We start from the raw sequence: 21,590 nt of genomic DNA, 5'->3' as shown, positions 1-21,590 counted from the left end.
GGCCAGTTCCCTTTAATATCTTCATCAATCATCTGGATGAGGGGCTCATGACACCAAGTTGGGAAGGAGTGTTGATCTACCTGAGGGTAGGAAGGCTCTACAGAGGGATCTGGACAGGCTGGATTGATGGGTTGAGGCCAATTGTATGAGGTTCAACAAGGCCAATGCTGGTTCGTGCACTTGGGTCACAACAACCCCAGGCAATGCTACAGACCTGGAGGAGAGTGGATGGAGAGCTGCCTGGCAGAAAAAGACCCGGAGGTGTTGGATGACAGTCATCCAAGAAGGTCAGTGATATCCTGGCTTGTGTCAGGAATTACGTGGCCAGCAGTACTAGGTAAGTGTTTTTCTCCCTGTAACTTGGTGAGATCACACCTTGAGTACTATGCTCATTTTCGGGCCACTCACTACAAGAAGGACATTGAGGTAGTGGAGCATGTTGAGACAAGAGAAACAAAGCTGGTGGAGGGTCCAGAAGAACAAGTCAAAGAGCACTGGAAGAAAGTGGGGATGTTCAGTCTGGGGAAAAGGAGGCAGAGGGGAGATGTTGTTGCTCTCTACAACTATCTGACAGAAGGCTGTGGAAGGATGGTTGCTGGCCTCTTCTCCCCAGTAACAAGCAATAGAACAAGAGGAAATGGCCTCAAGTTGCACCTGGGGAGGCTTAGATTGGATATTAGGAAAAATTTCTTCACTGAAAGGGTTGTCAGACACTGGAACAGGCTGCCCAGGGCACTGGTTGAGTCAACATCCCTAGAGGTGTTCAAAAGATGTGTGGATGTGGTACTTAGGGGAATGGTTTAGTGATGGACCTGGTAGTGTTAGCTTAATGGTAGGACTCAATTATCTTAAGGGTTTTTTCCAACATAAATTACTCTATGATTCAATGAAAACAAGAATACCCTCCATGTATGGACACAACAGATAGGTGGCAAAACTTAAGAGGCCATTCTCTCTGTTAATGGATCTAATTAATGGGACTAATTAGTAAGATGATTCCAGGGGAAAATTTGCTTCACTTGTGCTGAAAGGAGGTTATAAATGAATGGCAACAATCAAAGATGTTTAAATGGCCTGTAGCTTCACAGAACTGATGATTCCCATGTTGAAAACACGGAGGAAGCAGAATAGGTAGCTTCTGCAACTCCGAGTCCATCCTGGTCATACAAAGTCACTATTCAGAATAATTTTTATTATAATAATTTAATTTATTTATATCACATACATTTATACTTGGAAATAATTAACAACATCAGTAATTAATTAATATGTAACAGGGAACTCAGGACTGGTTGTAGCAGTTTAAGACTGAATTGACAGTACAGAAACTAAATGGAGTCAGATATCAAAACACTCTAGTCATAGATATGTGTGATGGTAAGAAGTAACATGACTTTCCAGTACTACAGGACAAACTGTGCAGTCCAGGAGAGAAGCTGGGTTGGTCACTGTAGTGGTTCTTGACATAGCTTCCTTGCCCTGTGTGGGAGACCATATGGCCTGGGACAGAAGTCAGATGGGTCAGGTCAGCAGTTCCAGCCCTGCTGTGTGTTGTCTGGGTGTAAGAATGGGGAGTTCCCTGTTTCTCCCAAGGTATTATTCCCTGTTTTCTCTCCAGGGTTTTGCTTGAATTATCTTCTGAGCCTCTCTTCATTCTCCCCAGGTTTCTCTAGTCTGTCCCCTTATTTTATCCATTTTGGCTCTCTCTTGCAATTCTCTTCCAGGTCTCTCCTGAGTGACTCTGGACAATACCAGTTATAGACTGGTAGGGAATGCCAGATTCCTGACTGGTTCATCCAGCTTCTCTCAGTGTCTCACATTTGGCTCTTCCCTTCCTGGCATTCAAAGTCTGCCCTTCCTAAAAGTATCTCCACACTTTTGCAGCTTTAATAGTAGTTAACACATTGCTTACTCTTTAATTGTTCCCTTAGTCTTTTCTATCCATTTATAGTTAAATTTCAGCCAGGCCCAACCTGTAACACCTGCCACACAATCTAGCCCTTGTTTTATACACAATACTGTAACTCTTCCTACAGATTCATTCCATGTAATCATCAGCATGTTGCAGTCATCTCCATGGCTTGTGCAAATAAGTAGGCTTCCAACCATCCTGTCAATCTTTCCACTATGGCTAGGACCATTGTTCCCTGGAGGCAGACTCAGGGAATGGGTTAATATAGTCAACTTGCCAGCAAGCTTCACCAATTTTTCACGTATTCTTGCAGGTGTAGGCAACAGGTAATTTTCTCTGCCAGGCTTCCTTTACTGTAGCACGTATGTCACAGTCCTGAATGACCTTGGTAGTCATTGCTAGTGGAAAATCTGTCTCTTTCTCTGGCCCAGTGACACGTATCATAGAATCAGAACCATTCAGGTTGGAAAAGACCCTTGGGATCACCAAGTCCAACCATCATCCCTTCTCTACAAAGTTCTCCCCTACACCATACCCACCAACACCACATCCAAGTGACCCTTAAACACATCCAGGGATGGTGACTCCACCACTTCCCTGGGCAGCCTCTATGGCCTGCCACCTCATGGGCCCATTGCACCATGATGTTTTCTCCTTTGTGTTGCCAGTCCAGGCTCATTGTTGCAACCAAGGCTGTGATGACCCCCTTTAGTGTTTTGTCATTCTTCTGTGGCCTATTTGTTTGAGATGTGTGCACTCACTGACATATGAATACTTACCTTTGCTGCAGGCAACTTGTTGTCATACCTTGGTGGCCCAAATGGGTTTAACTCAACCTTCCCATCCTTGTTTTTCTCATGGTTTTATCCATCCCTACTCAGCATTGGCCATCATCAGGGAGCAAGTGTTAATGTGCACTATGGGACACTTTCCTTGTAAAGTATTTCTACGGCTAATTGCATAGCCTTGGCTTCTGAAAACTGATTGGATTGCCTTGTTCCGCTCCATACAACACATAATGGGTGAGGGTATTCCATCCCATCTATGTACATCCAGTGTAGTACAGGCAACTTGAGCACTTATGTAAGTGGTTGTTCTGTTCTTGCTATTGCAGATGCTGCCTGGAGCCTTTCTTAGGTAGAAATAGTCTTATTTTCTTGAGGTGTGGAATTAGCTTGTGACCCCGGTTGGGTGCAGCTCCAACATCTCAGTGTTCAGTCTTGGGGCTCCTTTGCCTCACATTCCAGGAGATCAGAACATCTTCTGTGGTGATACATAGGGTATCTTGCACTAACCACCAGTCTGGAGAGGGCTCAGGGTTATTTCCTGTGCCACTTCCAGCTTCACTTGTTGGAAGACTTGGGATCTCCACATGAACCGATCTTGTTTACACTACCATTTATATTTGTTTCACTGTTTTACTGTATCCAGGAACATGCATTTGTCAGAATCTTACCATTCCAAGGGAACACTGGCGCTTCCTTTTTGTTGGTAGCTTTGGGAAACATACTCATCTTTTCTACCACTTCACTGGATGTCATCTTCCATCCATCCATTTTATCCCTAGTAATTGTATTTCTGTAGCACACCTTGATGGCACATCTTGCCCTCAGCAGGATTTTAATGATTGCCTAACCTTTTTATCAAATACTACTAGAGGTATCAATGCTTAACTGTTACCTGTATCACAGAATCACAGAATGTTAGGGGTTGGAGGGGACCTTGAATGACCATCCAGTCCAACCCCCCTGCCAGAGCAGGATCACCTAGACTGGGTATCCAGTGCATTGTCACAGTAATATTAATCTCCCCCAAACCAAGCTAGAAAAGAAAACTGAGCCCAGTGAAGCTGCAGTTAAGCAACTGTATGTGTGTCTTGGAGCTGCCAGCAGCAATAAATGCAATCATCCAGAGACCCTGAAAGACAACTGAGAAAGCAACGGCAATGTTTGGATTAATCTTGTCACTGAGCTAACTACAAGGCGCAGAGCACTGAGGTCAACACAAACTCTGAACTGTGGGCACATGATTCTCACAGTCAGCTCAAGGCCCAAGATGTGCAATGAGACAGACATGGTGCAGAAAACTGAACTATATACATGGTCATCCCTTGCAACCTATGACCATTCTTTTTCAGCATCTTCAATATTCTTCATTTCAGACCAACAACTTTGTTTGGCTGCTGCCAATTTCATTCCTTCTTCCCTTCTCATGGGGACTCCAGTAAGAAGGAATAAAAAGAAGCAATGTGCAATATTTTATGTGGGATCACTGCAGATCATTAAAAAGGAAAGAATGTATGAAAAACAGTTGACTCTCCACTGGTCATTCTCCTCTTCTCTTGCTCAGACCAGAAGTGCAGACAGGTCTGTATAATTTGTTTTGTTTTTCCTCCTCTCCAAGAAGCTACTGCAGCAGTGTGTTGGGTGGGTTCTATTTATTTATTTATTTTTTAAAGTGTCAAGTCCATGCTTGTTCTGCTCAGGCACCACCATAGGTACAACCTGAGGACAGCATGAATAACTAACAGAAACAGAAGATCAGCTGAGTACCTTGGAGAGTAGCTTAGCAGTGCAGCAGGGGTGAATCAGAGCCTGGATGAAAGATGGCGTTTGCAGCCCCCACCAACATTACCTCACAGTGTTTCTGTTGCCAACTTGACTCCTGACAGCAAGAGAACCTGTGATGGGAAGGAGCAGCATGTAAATGTGTCATCCTCCAAGCAGCAACTGCTTTTCCTCAGAGCACAGGCCCAGGCCACGCTCTTTGAGAAGCTGGAAGTATGTGCTTTGTACCTTTGCACTTAAGAAAGCTCTGCACTTTGCATCCTGGCTCTAAAGACTTAATTTCCACTTCAGAGAATAAACTGTTATCGAGTACAGAACCCACAGTGATGACTGTACTTCCACAAATGTTCAATTTTTTCCAATTATTGAAGGAGCTGTGAGGTGTAATCTCAGCCACTAAAACTCTCCTACCCATCATACAGATGTTCACAGCTTGGAGACTTCCATCATGCTGTGAAATACTCATGAAAACAGAAGCCTCCAGTTAGCACCTCCAAACCAGACTGTAGCCTAAGGATTACCTTCACTACAGAGTTAAGACACACAAACACAAGTTTTTCTGAAAGGCCACTTCAACCGTTAGCTACTCAGGACAATCTCAGTACACATGGACAGCTGGAGGAAGAAAAGGGAGAGGTTTATAATTTTTTTAAAATATACTTTTAATGTGCTGCATAGGCATGATCACTATGAGATCTTCCACCTAGACGCAGTACTACACACTGCAACACACCGCATTTTCACTGTACATTAAAATGTCTGAAAAGAATATTCCTTCACTGGAAAAATATCATACAATCAATTAAATAAACAAAGACAACATTACAGTGCAAATGAAATCCTGGTTTTATTTATTCTGCAATTACTGAGTACTTTCTAAAAGTCTTTTTAAAAAATAATCAAAAAACCCCTCCCACAGACCACCAACATTTGTTGAGATTACTTCCTCTTGCTGAACCAAGAATCGTGATCCAATCCTTAAAGCTGTAATAAACTGTATACAGATTTGTAACATGCATATTGACCTGATTTGTATAAAGCTAGGGATCCCAACCCAAAAGCTGCAGACAGCAATAAAGTGGCAATAAAGTGGCACCTGTTTGCTTCAACTAACTTTTGATATCATGACAAGAAAGATTCAGAACAACAATCATCTCCATGAGCTAAAGACAATGTGCTTAAGAAAGCCTGGCAAGGCCTTGGTTAACAGTAACATTGGTTTCTGCTGGCAGTTTCTGCTAGAGAGAGTAGGGCTTACTCTTCCATTACAGAAGAAGAAAAACAGTCCATGGAACAGCACCAGTGCCAATGCATGTTGCACTTCAACACACAAAAGAAGAAATATGACATGTTTCTGTCCCAAGGGTCATGATGGAGTTGCCAGAGCTCACACTGGCAAATACTCAAGCAGCAGCAGATGCAGTCTGATTCGTAATCTCTGCAAGCTCTGCCACTTTCATTAACTCCTACTCTGGTGAGAGAAGGGCATGGTAATTTAAAAGTGCATACATGCTCTTGCCAGTTGGGTGATCTTCAGAGGAGAATTAAGATTTCTTCAAAGACTTCAGAGAAATAAAAGGCACATGTAGGTGAGTACATGAAAAAGGGAATGTTTGGTTTCACTTGGAGAGGAATCTTGTCTCTTTCTACTCCATTGTGCCACCCTTTTCTCAGAAAACCAGTAAAAACCTAGTCCAATGCAGCTTCAAATTCTGGGTGAGACAGGGACCCACTACTGTGTGAGACAGGGACCCACTACTGTTGCTGCACAGAATGACACAGGGCTCTCACATTTGTGTGACCCACTCCTGTTCAAACTGTGTTGGATGTCATATATAGAACCAGGCAGGCTTAAAAAGAAGCAGAACATTCATCACCAATGACATTATATGGGACATCCTTGAGTTTCTTGTCAGATCAGACAATACAATAAGCACTACTTTTACAGGCAGTTAAGTGGTTATTCCATTACAATTTCCAGATTTGCACTTCTTTCTAAGCATACATAAAAGGGAATAGCAGGTAAGAAAGCTGAATTAAATAACACACAATTTCACAGTCCTATTGCAGTCTGTAAAACACATAACTGCATATAACCAGTTTGCTACTACAACAGCTGAGGGGTTAACACACAACATTCTAGACATAGGTGGGAAATGGCACAAAATAAGGGCTATCAGGTTATTGAATCCCCAATTCCAACTCCTGCACAATTATAATTTTTTCACTTAGTCCATTCAATGAGCACACAGAGCATGTAGAAAGTATCTCTCAAGTGGATGGGCACTGAGTTGGTAGGACTAAGGTACAGAGCAGCTTCTGCAGTGCTTCTTCTGGCTGACAGTGACTAAAATACAACAAAGGGTGTCTGCTCATGCTAAAAAAGAATACTGGTCAGAAGGTATGTGTTGAGGGACCATGTTTTAAGAGTGCCTTGGTACAACAGAAGAACGAACTCTGCTCTACTATACAGCACAGTTCTCATTTACACAGCTGCAAAAGCCTTCTTACGGAAAGGCAGTGTGACACACACTTGTTAGTCAGCTACCTCACTAGGACAACTGTTTCATCCAGATGAATGAGCAAGTGAAGATTTTGCCTACTACAGCTTTATAAAAGCCTTTGACCACCCTCACGCATAAATACCAAGCCACCTATTAAAATGACTCATTCTCAACTACTGAAAACATTACAGTGTAACTGCCCCCAAGAGAATTAGCTGCCTGCATCTATGGTGAAACTTGTAAATGAACACAGTAACCCTTAAGAGATTAGTGTACCAAAACCAATAAAAAATATATAACAAACTACTTTTAAATTACATTCCCTACTCATAAATTATCTGTCATCTGTTTTCCTTGCACTAAAATAAGGGCTTTTTTTCTCTTAAGTAGAAGCACAGCTCTAGAGGCATGCTGCAGCATAAGAGTACCATACACACAGTGCCATGCACAACTCTGCAGAGTGCCCATGTTCCCAAGACTAAAGGCTGCCAATTCTCTGTCACAGACTCAAGCACTGAATTCTGGCAATGAATTCTGTGCAACGCAGCTTACCTCTCACCTCCCAGCCACAGGAAGGGGTGAGACTATGTTATTAGAGGGTCCGCACTGCCACAGGGTAGAGCAGTGACAAGTGTTCTGCTCCTTTGATAGGCAGCTTTTTTGTGGTGTAGTAGTGGATGACTTCAGGAACACTGTCGAAGGGAGGGCTGTTCTGACCCAGGATGTATTTCTCTTTGGTTTTCATCAGTTTCATGTGCATAAAACCTTGACTGCTCCTGCAAGTAAAGCAAAGTGTTAGTTCATGCTTCTGCACAGAGAAGCGAGGAGCAGCACCACAACAGGCTCTCTTTCATGATGTCGGGGAATGTAGGAGAACAAAATCCAAGTAGTTGCTGTGTGACAGGCCAAGACAGTTGATTTTATTGTGGTTTCTTGTGAAATATTTCCACAAAAATCATAACCAAATCTATTTCTTCCTATGCATTTCTATAGTTTTTTTGGCTATCCTAAAAAAATCCAGAATTACTTTCATTAAGTAAAAACTAGTCTGAATGGAAAGCCCTCAGAAATGGACCTCAGAAGTAATTTTGTGTGAAGGCTCAGGAAAAGCTGAGGGGGCAACTGGGAGTTGTGTGAAATTGACTTCAAACTTTTGCAAAGTCAGGCATGCAGATTTTCTGTTCACAAAGGAGAACTGAGAGGCAAGAATAGTCAATGAACTAATTTTACTGATTGCTAGTGTTTGCAGCAAATAGTTATCACCACTGTTAGTGATGGGCTGAGTTTTGATTTCTATGTCTGTTACTTTTCTAGATGTACAGAACTCTCTAAATTGAACATTATTCTAGACTTACTGGTGGATGAAAGCAAATGTTATGTTTTCAAATACTTTCCTTCTTCTCTCCTTTCCTGCCTCTTTTTAGTTTCCAAAAATTGTATTTCTGGAAATTTGTAATCTGCTTTCTGTGCTATAAGTAAACCTGAGCTGTCACTACCTTCAGTTAGAACCATGAAGCCAGACACTTTTCATGTTCTAGAATGAAGAACATATTAAAATAGAATAAAGTCAGGTCAATATCTTGAAAGCAGGCCTTGAATAACATGGGTGTATAGTCTCTGAATACATGCATATATATAGCATTTATATACACCTTCCAGGTGTATAGTATTTGAAACAGTTCACATCTAAACTAAGGATCCTCTCTGCTGCCTCCCCTTCCCCCTTTGTTCCTGCAGTCTGTCTTATAGACTTCCCTCTTTTGTTATGCTTGGACTCATAAAGAATCAGTGTTTACTAGTATTTAGGCAGGCACAATGCACCTACACTTGTTTAGCAGCACTGCTCCTGCTAGACCAGTGACTAGGATTATAGAGACACTGTTCAGCCAGGAACCTGGAAATCGTACTCCTCCCTGCTCCTCCTCCAAACTCTTTTGGTCTAAGCTCTGATTTCAGTATGCAGAGAGATAACTGAAAATTCAAATAGCACTGAGAAAAAAACCTCATCGTGTAGGCGGTTGAAAGTCAGCTTCTGCTTAGTTTTCTAAGAACTGTTGGAGTCTACCTGAACAAGTGCAAGCAGAACATGTCTGACAGGGAGTAGTCCTGGTTTTGGATTATGGATTTCTCAGCTCTTCCAACATGAATAGCTATTAGAACCTGAGAGGCCCAGAGTTTTCCAAGAGCAGAACCTAAATGGCAATCCCAAATTCACATATGTGAACACTGATGACAGCCAGTGCCTTGATGAGATGAGACGTACACATATTGCAAGAGAAGATGCTGGGACCTGACCTAAGTCATGTGACATCATTACTACATGAATTATGAATGTCAGTATAGTTTCCTCAAATGTTGCAATAATTATTTCCCAAGTTTTTGTTTAACTGAGGGAAACCAGTGACAAAACAGGGCTACCACAGACAATACTCACTCCTTCCTTTCCTTATTGCAACCATTCACATGACTTTCAAATACAGAGCAGGAGAGAGCCGCAGTTGCTAATCCCTGCAACAAACTACTTTGGAAATCTCAAGCATGAAACACTTGATACATAACTAATAGTCACACCTCATTTAAAATGTTTTGCAACTCAACTGTAAAACCAAGTAACTTTGAATTACCGCTTTCCCACACCTGGTTCCTTCTGTTTTCAAAATATAATGAGGACAGGAAATGAATTGTGCAGAGAGCTCATCAGATTGTGCTGGTTTTGATCTTATGCCTGAAGTATGATACAAGAGTGTTCAAGAAATATAACTAGATATCAAACCTAGTATTTTTTTTCAAAAAAATGTTGCTAGCCTTGAAGCATCATTCATATTCACAATCAGAAAAATCAACCAGGCCTCCTGAACACTGTTCTCACTGAATAAAGTGTTGTTTTGTCAGAACAGATTTTCTGCATTCATTTTGATGAAACGTCACTTGGGAGAGGGAAGAAACCAACAACTTTGCAGTTAACATCAGAAAAAACCCCAACATTCTAGCCGTGTAGGAGACGCATGTTGTACTGTTTTCCCATTCTGAAATGTCCTTCATACTACATGCTGTCACTTTGACCTAAACCTGTAATGTTTCATACCAACCTACAGCAATAAAGAAATAAGTTAAAATTTCCTCTGGAAAAAAACCCCTCAATTACTTTCCTTGAGATGAGTGATTCCTTACTGGAGACATTCAGAGGCTGCCTTTCTTGTCTCAGCTCTCTTTTTCAAGAATACACAACACTTACTCTGTATCTGAAAGCCACTGTCTCCATGGTGCAATAAACATCTCTTCCTCTGACAGCAAGGGCTAGCAGTGTCCATTTGCAATAGCATCCAACATGTGTGAAGATCACTCTACTGAGCCCAGCACCTCTATAATCAATTGCCACCTACTGCTTTGAAGGTAGTAAGGATGTTCAGCTTGTTGGGAGTTCTACAGAAGTGACAGAACACTTGATGTCTACTAACAGCCAGGTCCCTATCATTACTGTTTAGGTCAACAGCAGACTAGTAATACTAGTAATACTCTTAAATACTTTCACTCAAATGATGATTTAGAGAGTCATCAAAAATCCCACTAACTCTTTATAAATTAAACTGACAGGAAAGGCATATTTTTTTACAATGTCACAGCAGCTACTTTCCAAGAACATACAATGCATTTTAAATCAACTAAAAGGTAAGTCCCATGTTAATCCAAAACCCAGACCCTATCCGACGTCTATGTTACCAGCTTTGGAAAACAGGACCTCTTCTACAGATCAATCCCACATTTTCATGATGACAAAAAACCTTGCTTGAAGTCTTTTTCATTATTTAGGGAAAACCACATGCCTGTTCGAGTCCACAGGATTGAGACACCTTAATTCAGCTCTGTTCTTCCTCCAGTGGCAATGATTGTGCAGAAATTATGTGAGCAGAAAGTAAAGCCCATTACTGTTTTTACTCACAGTGTGCACATTTAGCTGACTTGTGAAATAATTCTAATCTAGAATAGAGAATAGCCACAAGTACAGTCACAGCAGAGACCCATACCCACTGCTTCAGGGCTCTGTTGCTGCCTGAATTTCCCTTTCAACATACCTGAATTAGGAAACAGGCCTTAAGGGGGCACCCAGAATCACCTCTAGTGTTCCTGTAGAAAAATACTCAATGAAGCTGGATTGTGGGAATGCATATCTAGCACAGATCCTATTTCTCCTGTAGTAACATGAATCCCTTCAGTTTGGCCTGTGAATGCTGGTCTTATACCAGCAGGTTTTACTCAGTTTACTGTGCCCAGCTGTGGGGCAGTAGTCCCTTCTCTCCCATACATCAGTCCCCCAGCCACTCAGGTGTAGGGTCCTAGCTCAAGACAACTCCAGCTGCTTTTACAAATTTGACAACATTCCTTTTTGGGGGAGTTAGTTTTCACATAACCAACATACATACAGGCCACCTTAAGGTGTCACTTAGTCTGCCATGAGACCACATATCTGACAGAGGACTTGGTGCTCTAACCTTGCAATTCTCCTACCTAACGACTATGTGGAATGTTCTTAGGAAGAACATAGGAAGAAAAGCAGAAAGGCAAAAGGAAAGTTTACAGAGGTGGGGAAACCAAAAGATGTTATGGTTGAAATCCAGCCTTTGCTCTCCTCTCTTCCTCTCTCTTGCTTCTGGTAAGGAATCCAAACAGGGGTGTGCCCTTGTGAATCTTAAGTTAACTCACCATTTGAACAGACACATCAGCTCAAGGACATACAGCAGCAGCAGTGATCCCAAACCCCAGTTCCCTCCTTTTGGTTTCAACAAGCCAACAGAATGAACTATTTGCTTCAATGGAAATCAAACAGAACCCAAACAAGTCTGTATGAAGCAAAGGGTTTCAGGACACTCTTGCTCCATAGTTTTCACAGAACTGTGTCCATGGGGAACATATTGCCTCTAGTTTACATTCCAGCAGTACATCTCCTGGCACTGACAGAAAGCACCAAGCCTGCAGATACAAGGGAAAGATATGATTCAAGTAGACAGGGAACTGGAAATAGCTAAGGAGACAGTAGCCCTTCATTTCTGACAGACAATATAAGCTCTTACTGCTCTTGTGCCTCTCCAGATGACTTAAGATCTGCTGTGTAGTACACAGAAGTGTCTGGCTAACTAGTGTGGAGAGCCTGAGGAGAAACATGCTTGGACTTACTATCACTTGAAGTGGATCAGGCTGCACCGCACTCGATTTAGAGACCCATGGGCTAACATGCAGCCTTGAAGAATTGCTGAGATCATTCTGGCATTTCAATTAACAACGTCAGAGCTCAGTCACAGCTTCACTGTGTTAAGTCATGCTATACAGCTTTTGAATAAATGCACTGAAGTGGTAGGATTAAATTATGAGATGAAGGCATAAAGGAAGTGTCCAAATAAGCAAAGCCTGCTGCGGTAGACTTAGAGGGTAGCCTTGGGGCACAAGGAGCCTTACTGGCTCTGATAAGTACCTCTTGTGTCTGTGAACCTAGCAGCAAGCCAAACTGAGATTCACTGATCCATTCTGGCAGACAAAGCTATAGCAAAGCAAGCAATGAAGCTCTCAGTTCTTACTGCAAAACATACCACCATGGGGCTGGCAATCAGGACACACCTTGACTTTCATGATAAGAAAAATACTCTGACAAGAAAAAAGAATAAATAGTAAGGTGTGGAGAATAACATGTTGCCCAGCAAGCTTATGCAGAAAAAGAAAACCCAAACAGAAGTTACTGCAACTGTACCAGAAGCATGGACATTTGCACAGTTTTTGGGAAACAGGCAGTATACCTCTAAACAAAAGTCATCTAAGAAACAGGTACCAAACATGTGGCAGTCACTCCCACCGGATGTGACTAGAACAATCACAAAATGTGGGGCTTGAGGCCATTGCCTGTATTCCCTACAACCTCTTATCATCAGGTTCAATTTGCATGGCAATGAATGTGGTGAAATAATGCAAGAAAGTTAAAAGTACAGTCAGCTTCAAAGCCAGTAGTTGCATATCAGTACATGCCTGCATTCTCTAACATTGGCGTCAGTGTTTCCTGAGATATCATTCCACAGAAACACAGGTCATACAGTGTGTGCTAAGCAGGGACACTAAGCAGACTGTATTTGAGAAGGATGCAGGACAATGACCTAGGCCAAGTTTCAACAAAAGTGGAAGCAAAATCCAACCAGCATGAGCATTCAGGAATTATTCACACAGAAGGCTGCTCATTTTTTTCCACTGTAGCATCTACCAACTCCAGAGCCATTCAAGAGCCATACTCTAGTGCAGGTTTTGTAGGTTAATGAAACAACTGACAAGGCTGCAAGCTCTTAAGAAGAGTAAATTACATATGGGTGGTCAGTCTTCATTTTGTGCTACAGCTTTATTAACAAGTATAGCCCATAAGTACCTTGTGCCTTTATAGTGTGCTACCAGATGTTCTACAGCTAGTGCCTTTAATTTCACACCATCATAAATGCACTGGTAAAATAAAACAGAAGTTTGATGCTGAAAGGGTCTATTTTGAACATCAACTATGCATATAAAACAGCAACATTTAAAAGTCTCCATCTTTTGTAGGCATCCCATACCTACAGAAGAACTCATGCACCCCAAGCCTGCCTGTTAAAGGAAAAATGAGCAAAGCATGTTTTTATAGTATCCTATGATGCCACTCCTGACACTCTGTGTTGCAAGGGGGAGGGAAACTGGATTGGTAGAGCATCACATGGTCAGGTTCTGTGCAGCAGCTGTGGGACAAGTGCGTTATTATAAAGAGTCTTACTTGGTTGGCATTCCTCCCACCACATGTCAGTAATGGCAACTAGGTGGTAGCTTTCTAGTAGCATGGTGGCTTCCAGCTCCTTCTGTCTGTTGCTCATGCATTGGAATAGAAACCTTTCAGCTGGGCTGTTGGCCATCTCACACTGTTAGAGAAACACCTTAATTCTTTTGGGGTATTTCACTCTTATGGCTCCTATTGCCTCAGGGGCCCCTGGGTCATCTCTGCAAGCTTTTGGAAGTGCTCCAGTGTACACAGCCTGTCTGAGAGCAACAGGCTGAAGGCCCTTGCTAGCACCTCTCCCTCTAACCTTGGTGTGTCATCCTACAGCTTGTCATGGGTAAGCTTGATATTATCCCCCTCCCTCTTCACATCTAGTTTAAAATGCCTGTCAATGAGCCCTTCTAGCTTGGGAGCAAAGATCCTCTTCACCCTCTAAGAAAGGAGAATCCCATGGAACACCAACAGGCCTGATGCTGTGTAGAACACCCCATTACTGAAAAACCCCAAATTCTAGTGGTGACACTAGTCACAGATCCATGTATTAACAGACTGTTTCTCTCCATTTCTTCCAGTTTCATTGCCCACAACTAGAAGGAGAGAGGAAAAAATAACCTGTCCTCCAGATTCCCTCACCAACTGTGCCAAGGCCCTGATTGCCCTCAGAGTATGTACTGCTGAAGATCAGCAATAGATAATAGTCTGAAGGCCACACCAGGTGAGGAAGCTTCCTAGTGATGTTCTTACCCTGGGCCTCAGCTGAGGACACAGCAGACTTCTCTAAGAGGAGGGTCTGTCCAGCATATTGGATCCTCTTTTCCCTGCAGAAGGGAGTCACCTACAACTATAACCTGTTTTTTCTTCCTTGTTGAGGTGGTCGTGATATGGGGGTTAGGCTTTTCTGACTGTGGTGACACCTCTAATGTAGATGGGCTGTCATCCACACCACCCACACCATCCACTGACTGACCTTCCACATCCAGAACCTCATAGCTATTGTATAGAGGCATTGGAAGGTGACGTAGGCAAGCAGGGGTTCACCTGCAGCAACAAGCATAGACCTGCTGCCTCCATTCACTCATTTCCCTTAAGCTACTATTGTCTACCTCACAGGGGGAGGATAGATACCAACAGAAACAGCAAAGGAATCAAGATTGAAAAATAGTCCTAAAAATATTTTTCTAAAGCCCTAGAGCAGAATCTTAAAACTAGGTTAACAGATGCACTTCTATTCATCCCATAGCAAAAGAAATAAAATCCCCAAACAATATAGTTGCTTATTCAGCCTGAAGCAGAAGAAGCAGGAGCTGCTGGAGAAAAAAAATAATTAAAAAAACCCTCAGGATTATGTGTTTAAAGGGGCAACAAATGAAGACTAAAGATTTCTTAACAATTCAACACTGACACATTCTAATTCAGTGATTGCCACTATACATCATGCAGACTGACAGTCTCTAACTCTCTGAGTGCCCTTTTGAGCTGAACTAGTGCAGAAACAGACTGGATCATTTTCTCTTTTTGCCCCACAGAAGCTATGGCTTATAAATTGCATTAATTATGTTTTACTGACAGCTACTTACTTCAGTGAAAGAGAATAGTCATGCTTGCTTGTTTGACTATTTCTCACAAGGTAGCTACACTCTTTACATAAACGTAACAGGTTTTCTGCATCTGTCCGACTGATGGCTCCATGATACCATCTAGGAAAAAGCAGAGAGATTTAATATAAACACATTACAACACATACTCCTTTCACTACTTCATTTCTTTAAGGTATGAAAAAGATACCTATGTGATATTTACCATTAAAGATCTAATATATTATGGATAAAACCCACATTGCTTGCATGATCTGAACGTAACTTTACAATTTGTGGAGGCCGGCAGTTCCTGTCAGCTGAAGGAAAATACTTAGATCAGGACAGCATGTAACAGGATTGGTGTACATATTTATGTAAGAAATTCCCATTCAAAGCAACATATCTTGCAAGCAGTAGATTCACAACATACACATTTCATTATTGTGCTATATCAGTATTTCAAATAAAACACAAAAGAACAAAAATAAAACAAGCAAAAGCAAATAAAAAGAAAATAACTGTGTGAAGATCTATAACCCAGTCATTGTGACATCTCAGGGTGCTTTAATTAATTCTTCAGTGGCTCTGTAGAGTGCATGTGCTCAATTCAGTGAAGAAAGGAAATGGGAAGAGGAGAGGTGGGTCCTTCACTAAACTGACCACTGCAAACCAAGAACCTTCTCAGCATAAGCTGCTCTGTATCAGCAATTAAAATCTCACAGTCCAGCAGTAAATGTTTTGTCCCTTCCCAAGCGTGGCCCTGCACTGGGTCAACTGCATCTCTAAGGAAGATCTCTTCCTTCCTGAAATTGCTAGATGCACTCTGAAGCACCATGTGACACTATCATGTCTGCATAAGCAAGATAATGCATACAGCAGAAGTGCTCTCTGTCTGTTATTACCAGGAACCACCACAGGCCTTGTGCAAAAAAGTTTTCTTCCATTTGTTCTAATTTTATTTCTCTACTGAACGTATTCTAAGGAAAATATACCAACTAAAAGGAAGGGAATAAAGACCAGAGAGGCCACTTTGGCAGAAGTTATGCTCTTAACTACCTTGTGCTGATGTCAGCTCCATTGTAAAATCTGACAGATATGCTGAACAAAAACGGGTGTTCAAACTAAAAAATTATTATGTGCCTGGTTACAAACAAAGTTTGCCGTAGAGAAACTAGAAGGACAATTCATCTGTTGTATATTCAAGACAGTCTAGAAAAGGAGGCTGACAGCTCCACCATTTCACAAATAAAAGGGAGGCACACATGCAAATGTCTTCAGGCAGTGTTCACCTCATCCCATAGTACGTATTTACTGCTGAAGGACACTTCTCAACAAGCAATTTAAAGACTGGGCTTTCTTCTGCATGTAAGGCAAGAGTATTGACTCTAAGCATAAATAAGAAAATGGACTAGGAAAATCTAAACATCATTCCTATAAACTATGAATAATTTTTCTTTTCTCCCCAAGGTGCCAAAAAAAAAACAAAGTAAGAGATGGCCTATCCAAAACCAGGGAGATACCTTAGACTCTGATATTCTCAAGCAAGTATTTAATATATTCTTCAGATCTGGTGTCCCCCAGTTGACAAATGGGCTCATGGAAAAAGAATGCAGGGCTGGTTCCAGGAAGTAGAACACTTTTTAAAAACAGTCGGAAGGAAAAACACTGAAGTATGAAGATAACTGCTGATGGAAGAACATCTGATTCAGAAGTGACGCCCGGAAGATGTTTTGGCTACAGCTGAGAGTAAACAGCAGTATCCAGAACTGTAATTACTTGTGAATCATATGCCCATGTAAATGGGACACGCAGATTGCGCCTGTTGCAGCTAGAGATAAACATAGTGCTATAATCAGCTTAAAGTTCCTCACTAATTTTCTGTTTCAATTGTATTGGGCCTGTTTGCCCTGGGTGTGTCTATTATTTAAATGCCAACATACAGGTATTTGGGCAGAAAGGTCAAAGATTCAAATGTCAATGACGTGATCACAAAACAGTGAAATGACAACTCGTGTTAAGACACCAATGCAAAAGTATGTGACGTAAAAATCTGAAGACTCGCATGTCTTCTAACATATCCTGGAAAACACAGGCACACAATGCCAACCTGAAAGCAAAATTCAAACACAACCACACAATTTGACCTTTATGAGGATCTCCTCCCAGGAGACTATGGTTTATAGAATGTTCTTCCTGATGTCCCTTACTTTCTCAATAGCTGGCCACTAAGTGGCCACAGCTTCCCTGAAGACAGGACAGCTGCATCAATTATATAGTAAGTCTAAACAGTTTTTACAGCTCATATATGCACCTCACAACTCTGTTTCCTAATTGGTGAGAGCAAAACAGGAAGTCATCAGACCTTGTATATGAAGGTTGCAAGGGATTTGTTTTCAATAGGATAATGGAAACAGCAGAACACATTCTCTTTTCTTCTCTGTTACTGAGGAAATGGAACAAATTCATTCACTTCCCCTGGGTTCAATTAGTTACTAAGGTCATAGTTAAAGATTCCTTAATCATGAGCAACTAGAAGTACTTTCTTGATACGTAATCACATTATCACACTTATTTCTGTCCAGGAAACTTTCTAACCTACTTATTAGAAATCCACTTGTCAATTTGCATGCTTCCTTTCCTCTAGATCTTGTACTTATCTCTATAATAAACAGACTCAATTTTTGTAGAGAAAGATGGAATGGCTTGGCATGCGTCTTGGTGAGGTCTCACATTACTAAAGCTTGAGAAGTTTGAGTGATTACTGTTACTCTAAGGTACTATAAGTGTAAGCTCTTCTGTTTTCTGACACATTGTTAATTGTGCACTCTTTTCAGGTTTGGTCCTGCACAATGAAGAAACAAAAAGAATCTCATGATTAACTGTCAAATTATTAAAGAAAGCAAAACTAGCTCTGCAGTTTTCAGTTTTTATTATCAATGGCAGTTGTATTTAACTGCAGTTACACTAAAAGAGAGGAAGTACACAATATATTTATAAGTCAAAATTTAATTAACAAACGCTCAACTTTCTGCAGTATTTTTGGTGGTATAGTGGGCTGAGACTAACCAAATCTGAGAACTAAATCGTAAAGTAAAATGTATAGCTTTTTAGTAATTTACCTACCAGTATCAGTGAGTGATTTCACAATAGTGGTTGCTGCTTCTTCTGTTCAAGGTAAGTCTACAATATGCCAATGAGCAGATTGTTCATAGGTTGAAGTTTATTAGATGGAACATGACACCACGTGGATGATACTGTTCTCTGTTTCAAGCTTAAGTTTCCAAATACTGCATGCAAAAATGGAATGTCAAAGGAAAAGGAATTTCTGGAACTACCTTCTCTCAGATGCAATTGACAGGAGGGATTCTCTCCTACCGAGGAACAGAAGTGCAAAAGGATTGCTAATCTCCCAACATCACTGCCATTTAGGGTATTCTCACAAAGTATTCTCACTAAGAGCACACTCATATCCAGGCTAAATTATGCCTGCCCTCTCCTGTGAAAATAAACCCTACATCTAAACCTAGAATGACAGCATCTGGAGTGGCAATGCCTTTAGAGATTCAAGACCTACGTTCCTTACTTTACTGTGTAAATCCATTAAATTTCTCAGTGCTTACAAACATCGGTGTAACCTTTCTAAATTGCTCCACAAGATGATTTTTCTTGCTTTGTGTGAGAGGGGATTCTGGCCCTTTCCATAAGGCTGCACCTTTATTATGATACAGGACAGTGAGTCATTCCACCACACAAACCAAACTGCCTTTAGACAGATTCATTTGTGGTTCAAAGAAGTATAACAATAAGGTAGGACAGAAGCCCTTCTTTTGGATACCAGACAATGACTCCAGGGACTTCCCCCAGAACCTGAGCTTGGATCTGACAAAATTGCCTCTAAATAAGTTTAACACTATCAGAGTAAAACAACATTTTCTGAAAAATCTGTAAATGGTCTCATCAATCTCTTCCTGGAGCAGTATTACAGCTAAATGCAAGGCATGTGTGAGGTACTAGAAACATGCTGTGCAGCCACAGAGATATGGAATTCGTGCAGCTTTCAAGCACAGGTGGTATATATGTGATATACATCTGATTTCTCTAATGTGATGTAATCAAGATGGTTGAAACTGAAATAACTGCACATACTTGGCAGATACAATTCAGTGCTTCTGAGACGAGTTTCCAGTTTAACTCTATTAAGTCGCCTACAAAAGTTACTTACACCTTGCAGGATTAATAAGAATAGGTTTTTTTGATCACTAACACAGGAGATACTGAAGAGGGAGAGCTGGACAGCAGAAACTGGTACGCTTGCTGCTCCTGTAAGCGGGGAGGCAAAAAGCTAGAGAGCAATTACTATGCTTACTTACATCTGCTTTTCCAGTTGAATAGTTGGATCTATTCTCTCTCCCACGATCCCACAGAATTCTGGACTGCCATGTTTGATAGGTTTAAAGCCTCCTCCAGGTGCTCTTAACTGCCTGCGATGGTCATTTGAAGGAGAAGGAGATGCTTGCCGTTTCTCACTTCCATTAAATTGGGCTGCAAGATACACAATAATTACCTCTCCAGGCAAGATTAACAAGGACCAAGATAGCTGTAGCACTTAGAGAGGTTTCACACTTTCAAGGGAGAATAAACATGCATCCACTAGCGTTAAGATGTAAATGTGTAAAAGTGCAAAAGATGTGTAAAAGTGTTTCTAAAACAAGTACCAGTTTCTATACCAATTCCAGTTTCTAAACAAGTACCAGTAACAAAGATAGGCTTTCAGTCACCTGCCACAATTAAAACAAAACAGTGAGAACATCAAGAATCCAGTTTGCATCAGTTTACATGGAATCATCCAAACAGTGATTTGGGTGCAAATCCAGAAAGCTAACACCTATCACATCAGAAATACAAGCAAGCAACAATGAATTAAAAGTGAATCCACTTATACAGTGCTGGCAGAAAGCTTTTGTCTTTAAACACTAGGGTACAAACTGATGAAAAACAAAAATGGCATTTGACAGTTTCTCTCACAAACTGTATTATTCCAAGAAAAGCAATATGACTTATTTTGCAAAGCTGTAATTTCTTAGAGCACTGCAAGATCTGTAGCAAAGCACATTCTAATCAAGTTGGCATCCTCATTCTATACTTACTACATTTACACCTACAGATTCTATATGTCTAGAATTCCATAAAAATGGAAGGATAGAACATTTGACAGAAGTAGTGAAAGGAGCTGCCCTTCCTCACTCTGGCAGCCTTCTATGGCTTGTGTCTTCATCAGAACTAACACCGCAGATGTGTTCTTGTTGTAGGAAAAGCCTTCACTGTATCAGGAGGCAAATGTGCACAAAAACACATAGCACCATCAGCTCTCGAGTTTCAACACCAATATCAGAAAAAACATTACAAGGACAATCAAAGGGACTCCCTAAAACAGTGTATCTTACACATTTAGAACTCAACTGATTATAACAGCCACTTCGGCATGTAGCTGGTGGCTTTTACAGCTACGCTGTACAACAGCAAGACAACTGTAGTGTTCAAAAATACACTGTATACAGAACAGAGACGTGTTGGATATGGAAAATGTTTAGGAGTTGTCTTTTGTTTGTTTGTTATTATTTATTTTTTGTTATTTTTATATGCTTTCCTCATAGGGCTTAGGACACTTCCAAATTCCTCCTCTACTCAGATAAATTAGGCACAAATTATTGCAAAAATTGGGCAGATGCACTAAATAATATTCTGAAGTACCCATAGCAGAAACATACTGATTACTTCTTAAAATGGGTTTAACCCCATTACTGGATAATGAAAGCTGATTAGCATAATAAGGAGAAAAATTGCACGTGTGTACTTGCCAGTGACATATATGAACAGCATTCTTATTTCAACTGTAAGGAAAACACCTGGGTGTAATTTGGGAACTCTGTGGATACTGGTGAATTTAATCACAGATTCTGACAAAGCAACATATTTCAGACACCAAAAAGTTCAGTTCATAAACCAAACAAAACTCAATTCTGACTGTAAACAGCAATATTTTACAACAGAATGGTTAGAAGTAGGACCTGTTCTCCAAAAACTGCACAAAGTTAAATTTCAGATCCTTATGAGTGTTTTCTGTGTATGAAAAACTCAGACAAGTCTCTGGACTCCTGCATTCTTTCTTCTTCTTGTGAATTAAATTGGCAAGAAGAAGCAATCTGAACTGGATATCCATGGAGTGAGATTGAACTGACAACTCCATACCCAGTC

The 21,590-nt window shown here is 41.0% G+C and overlaps 1 protein-coding gene across 3 annotated transcripts in view; it reads right to left on the bottom strand.

Annotated features, from left to right (window-relative positions):
- Nucleotides 1–1,231: 1,231 nt before the first annotated feature.
- The window catches only part of SHB (SH2 domain containing adaptor protein B), a 69,591-nt gene continuing 49,232 nt past the window's right edge, over nt 1,232–21,590 (bottom strand). The window contains exons 4-6 of one of the 3 annotated variants that reach the window (XM_051643111.1): nt 19,706–19,877; nt 15,336–15,455; nt 1,232–4,592 (exon numbers count right to left, since the gene is read on the bottom strand). In XM_051643111.1, the coding sequence (XP_051499071.1) occupies nt 4,478–4,592; nt 15,336–15,455; nt 19,706–19,877 (407 nt within the window). In that variant the 3' untranslated portion in view covers nt 1,232–4,477. Of the gene's footprint in view, nt 4,593–5,301; nt 7,760–13,394; nt 13,455–15,335; nt 15,456–19,705; nt 19,878–21,590 lie in introns of those variants that run through there. The other 2 variants (XM_051643110.1, XM_051643112.1) reach the window with 2 other exon arrangements.

The sequence above is a fragment of the Apus apus genome, chromosome Z, assembly GCF_020740795.1.
Source record: "Apus apus isolate bApuApu2 chromosome Z, bApuApu2.pri.cur, whole genome shotgun sequence".
Taxonomy (NCBI): Eukaryota; Metazoa; Chordata; class Aves; order Apodiformes; family Apodidae; genus Apus; species Apus apus.
This window is presented reverse-complemented; position numbering and strand designations above follow the sequence as displayed.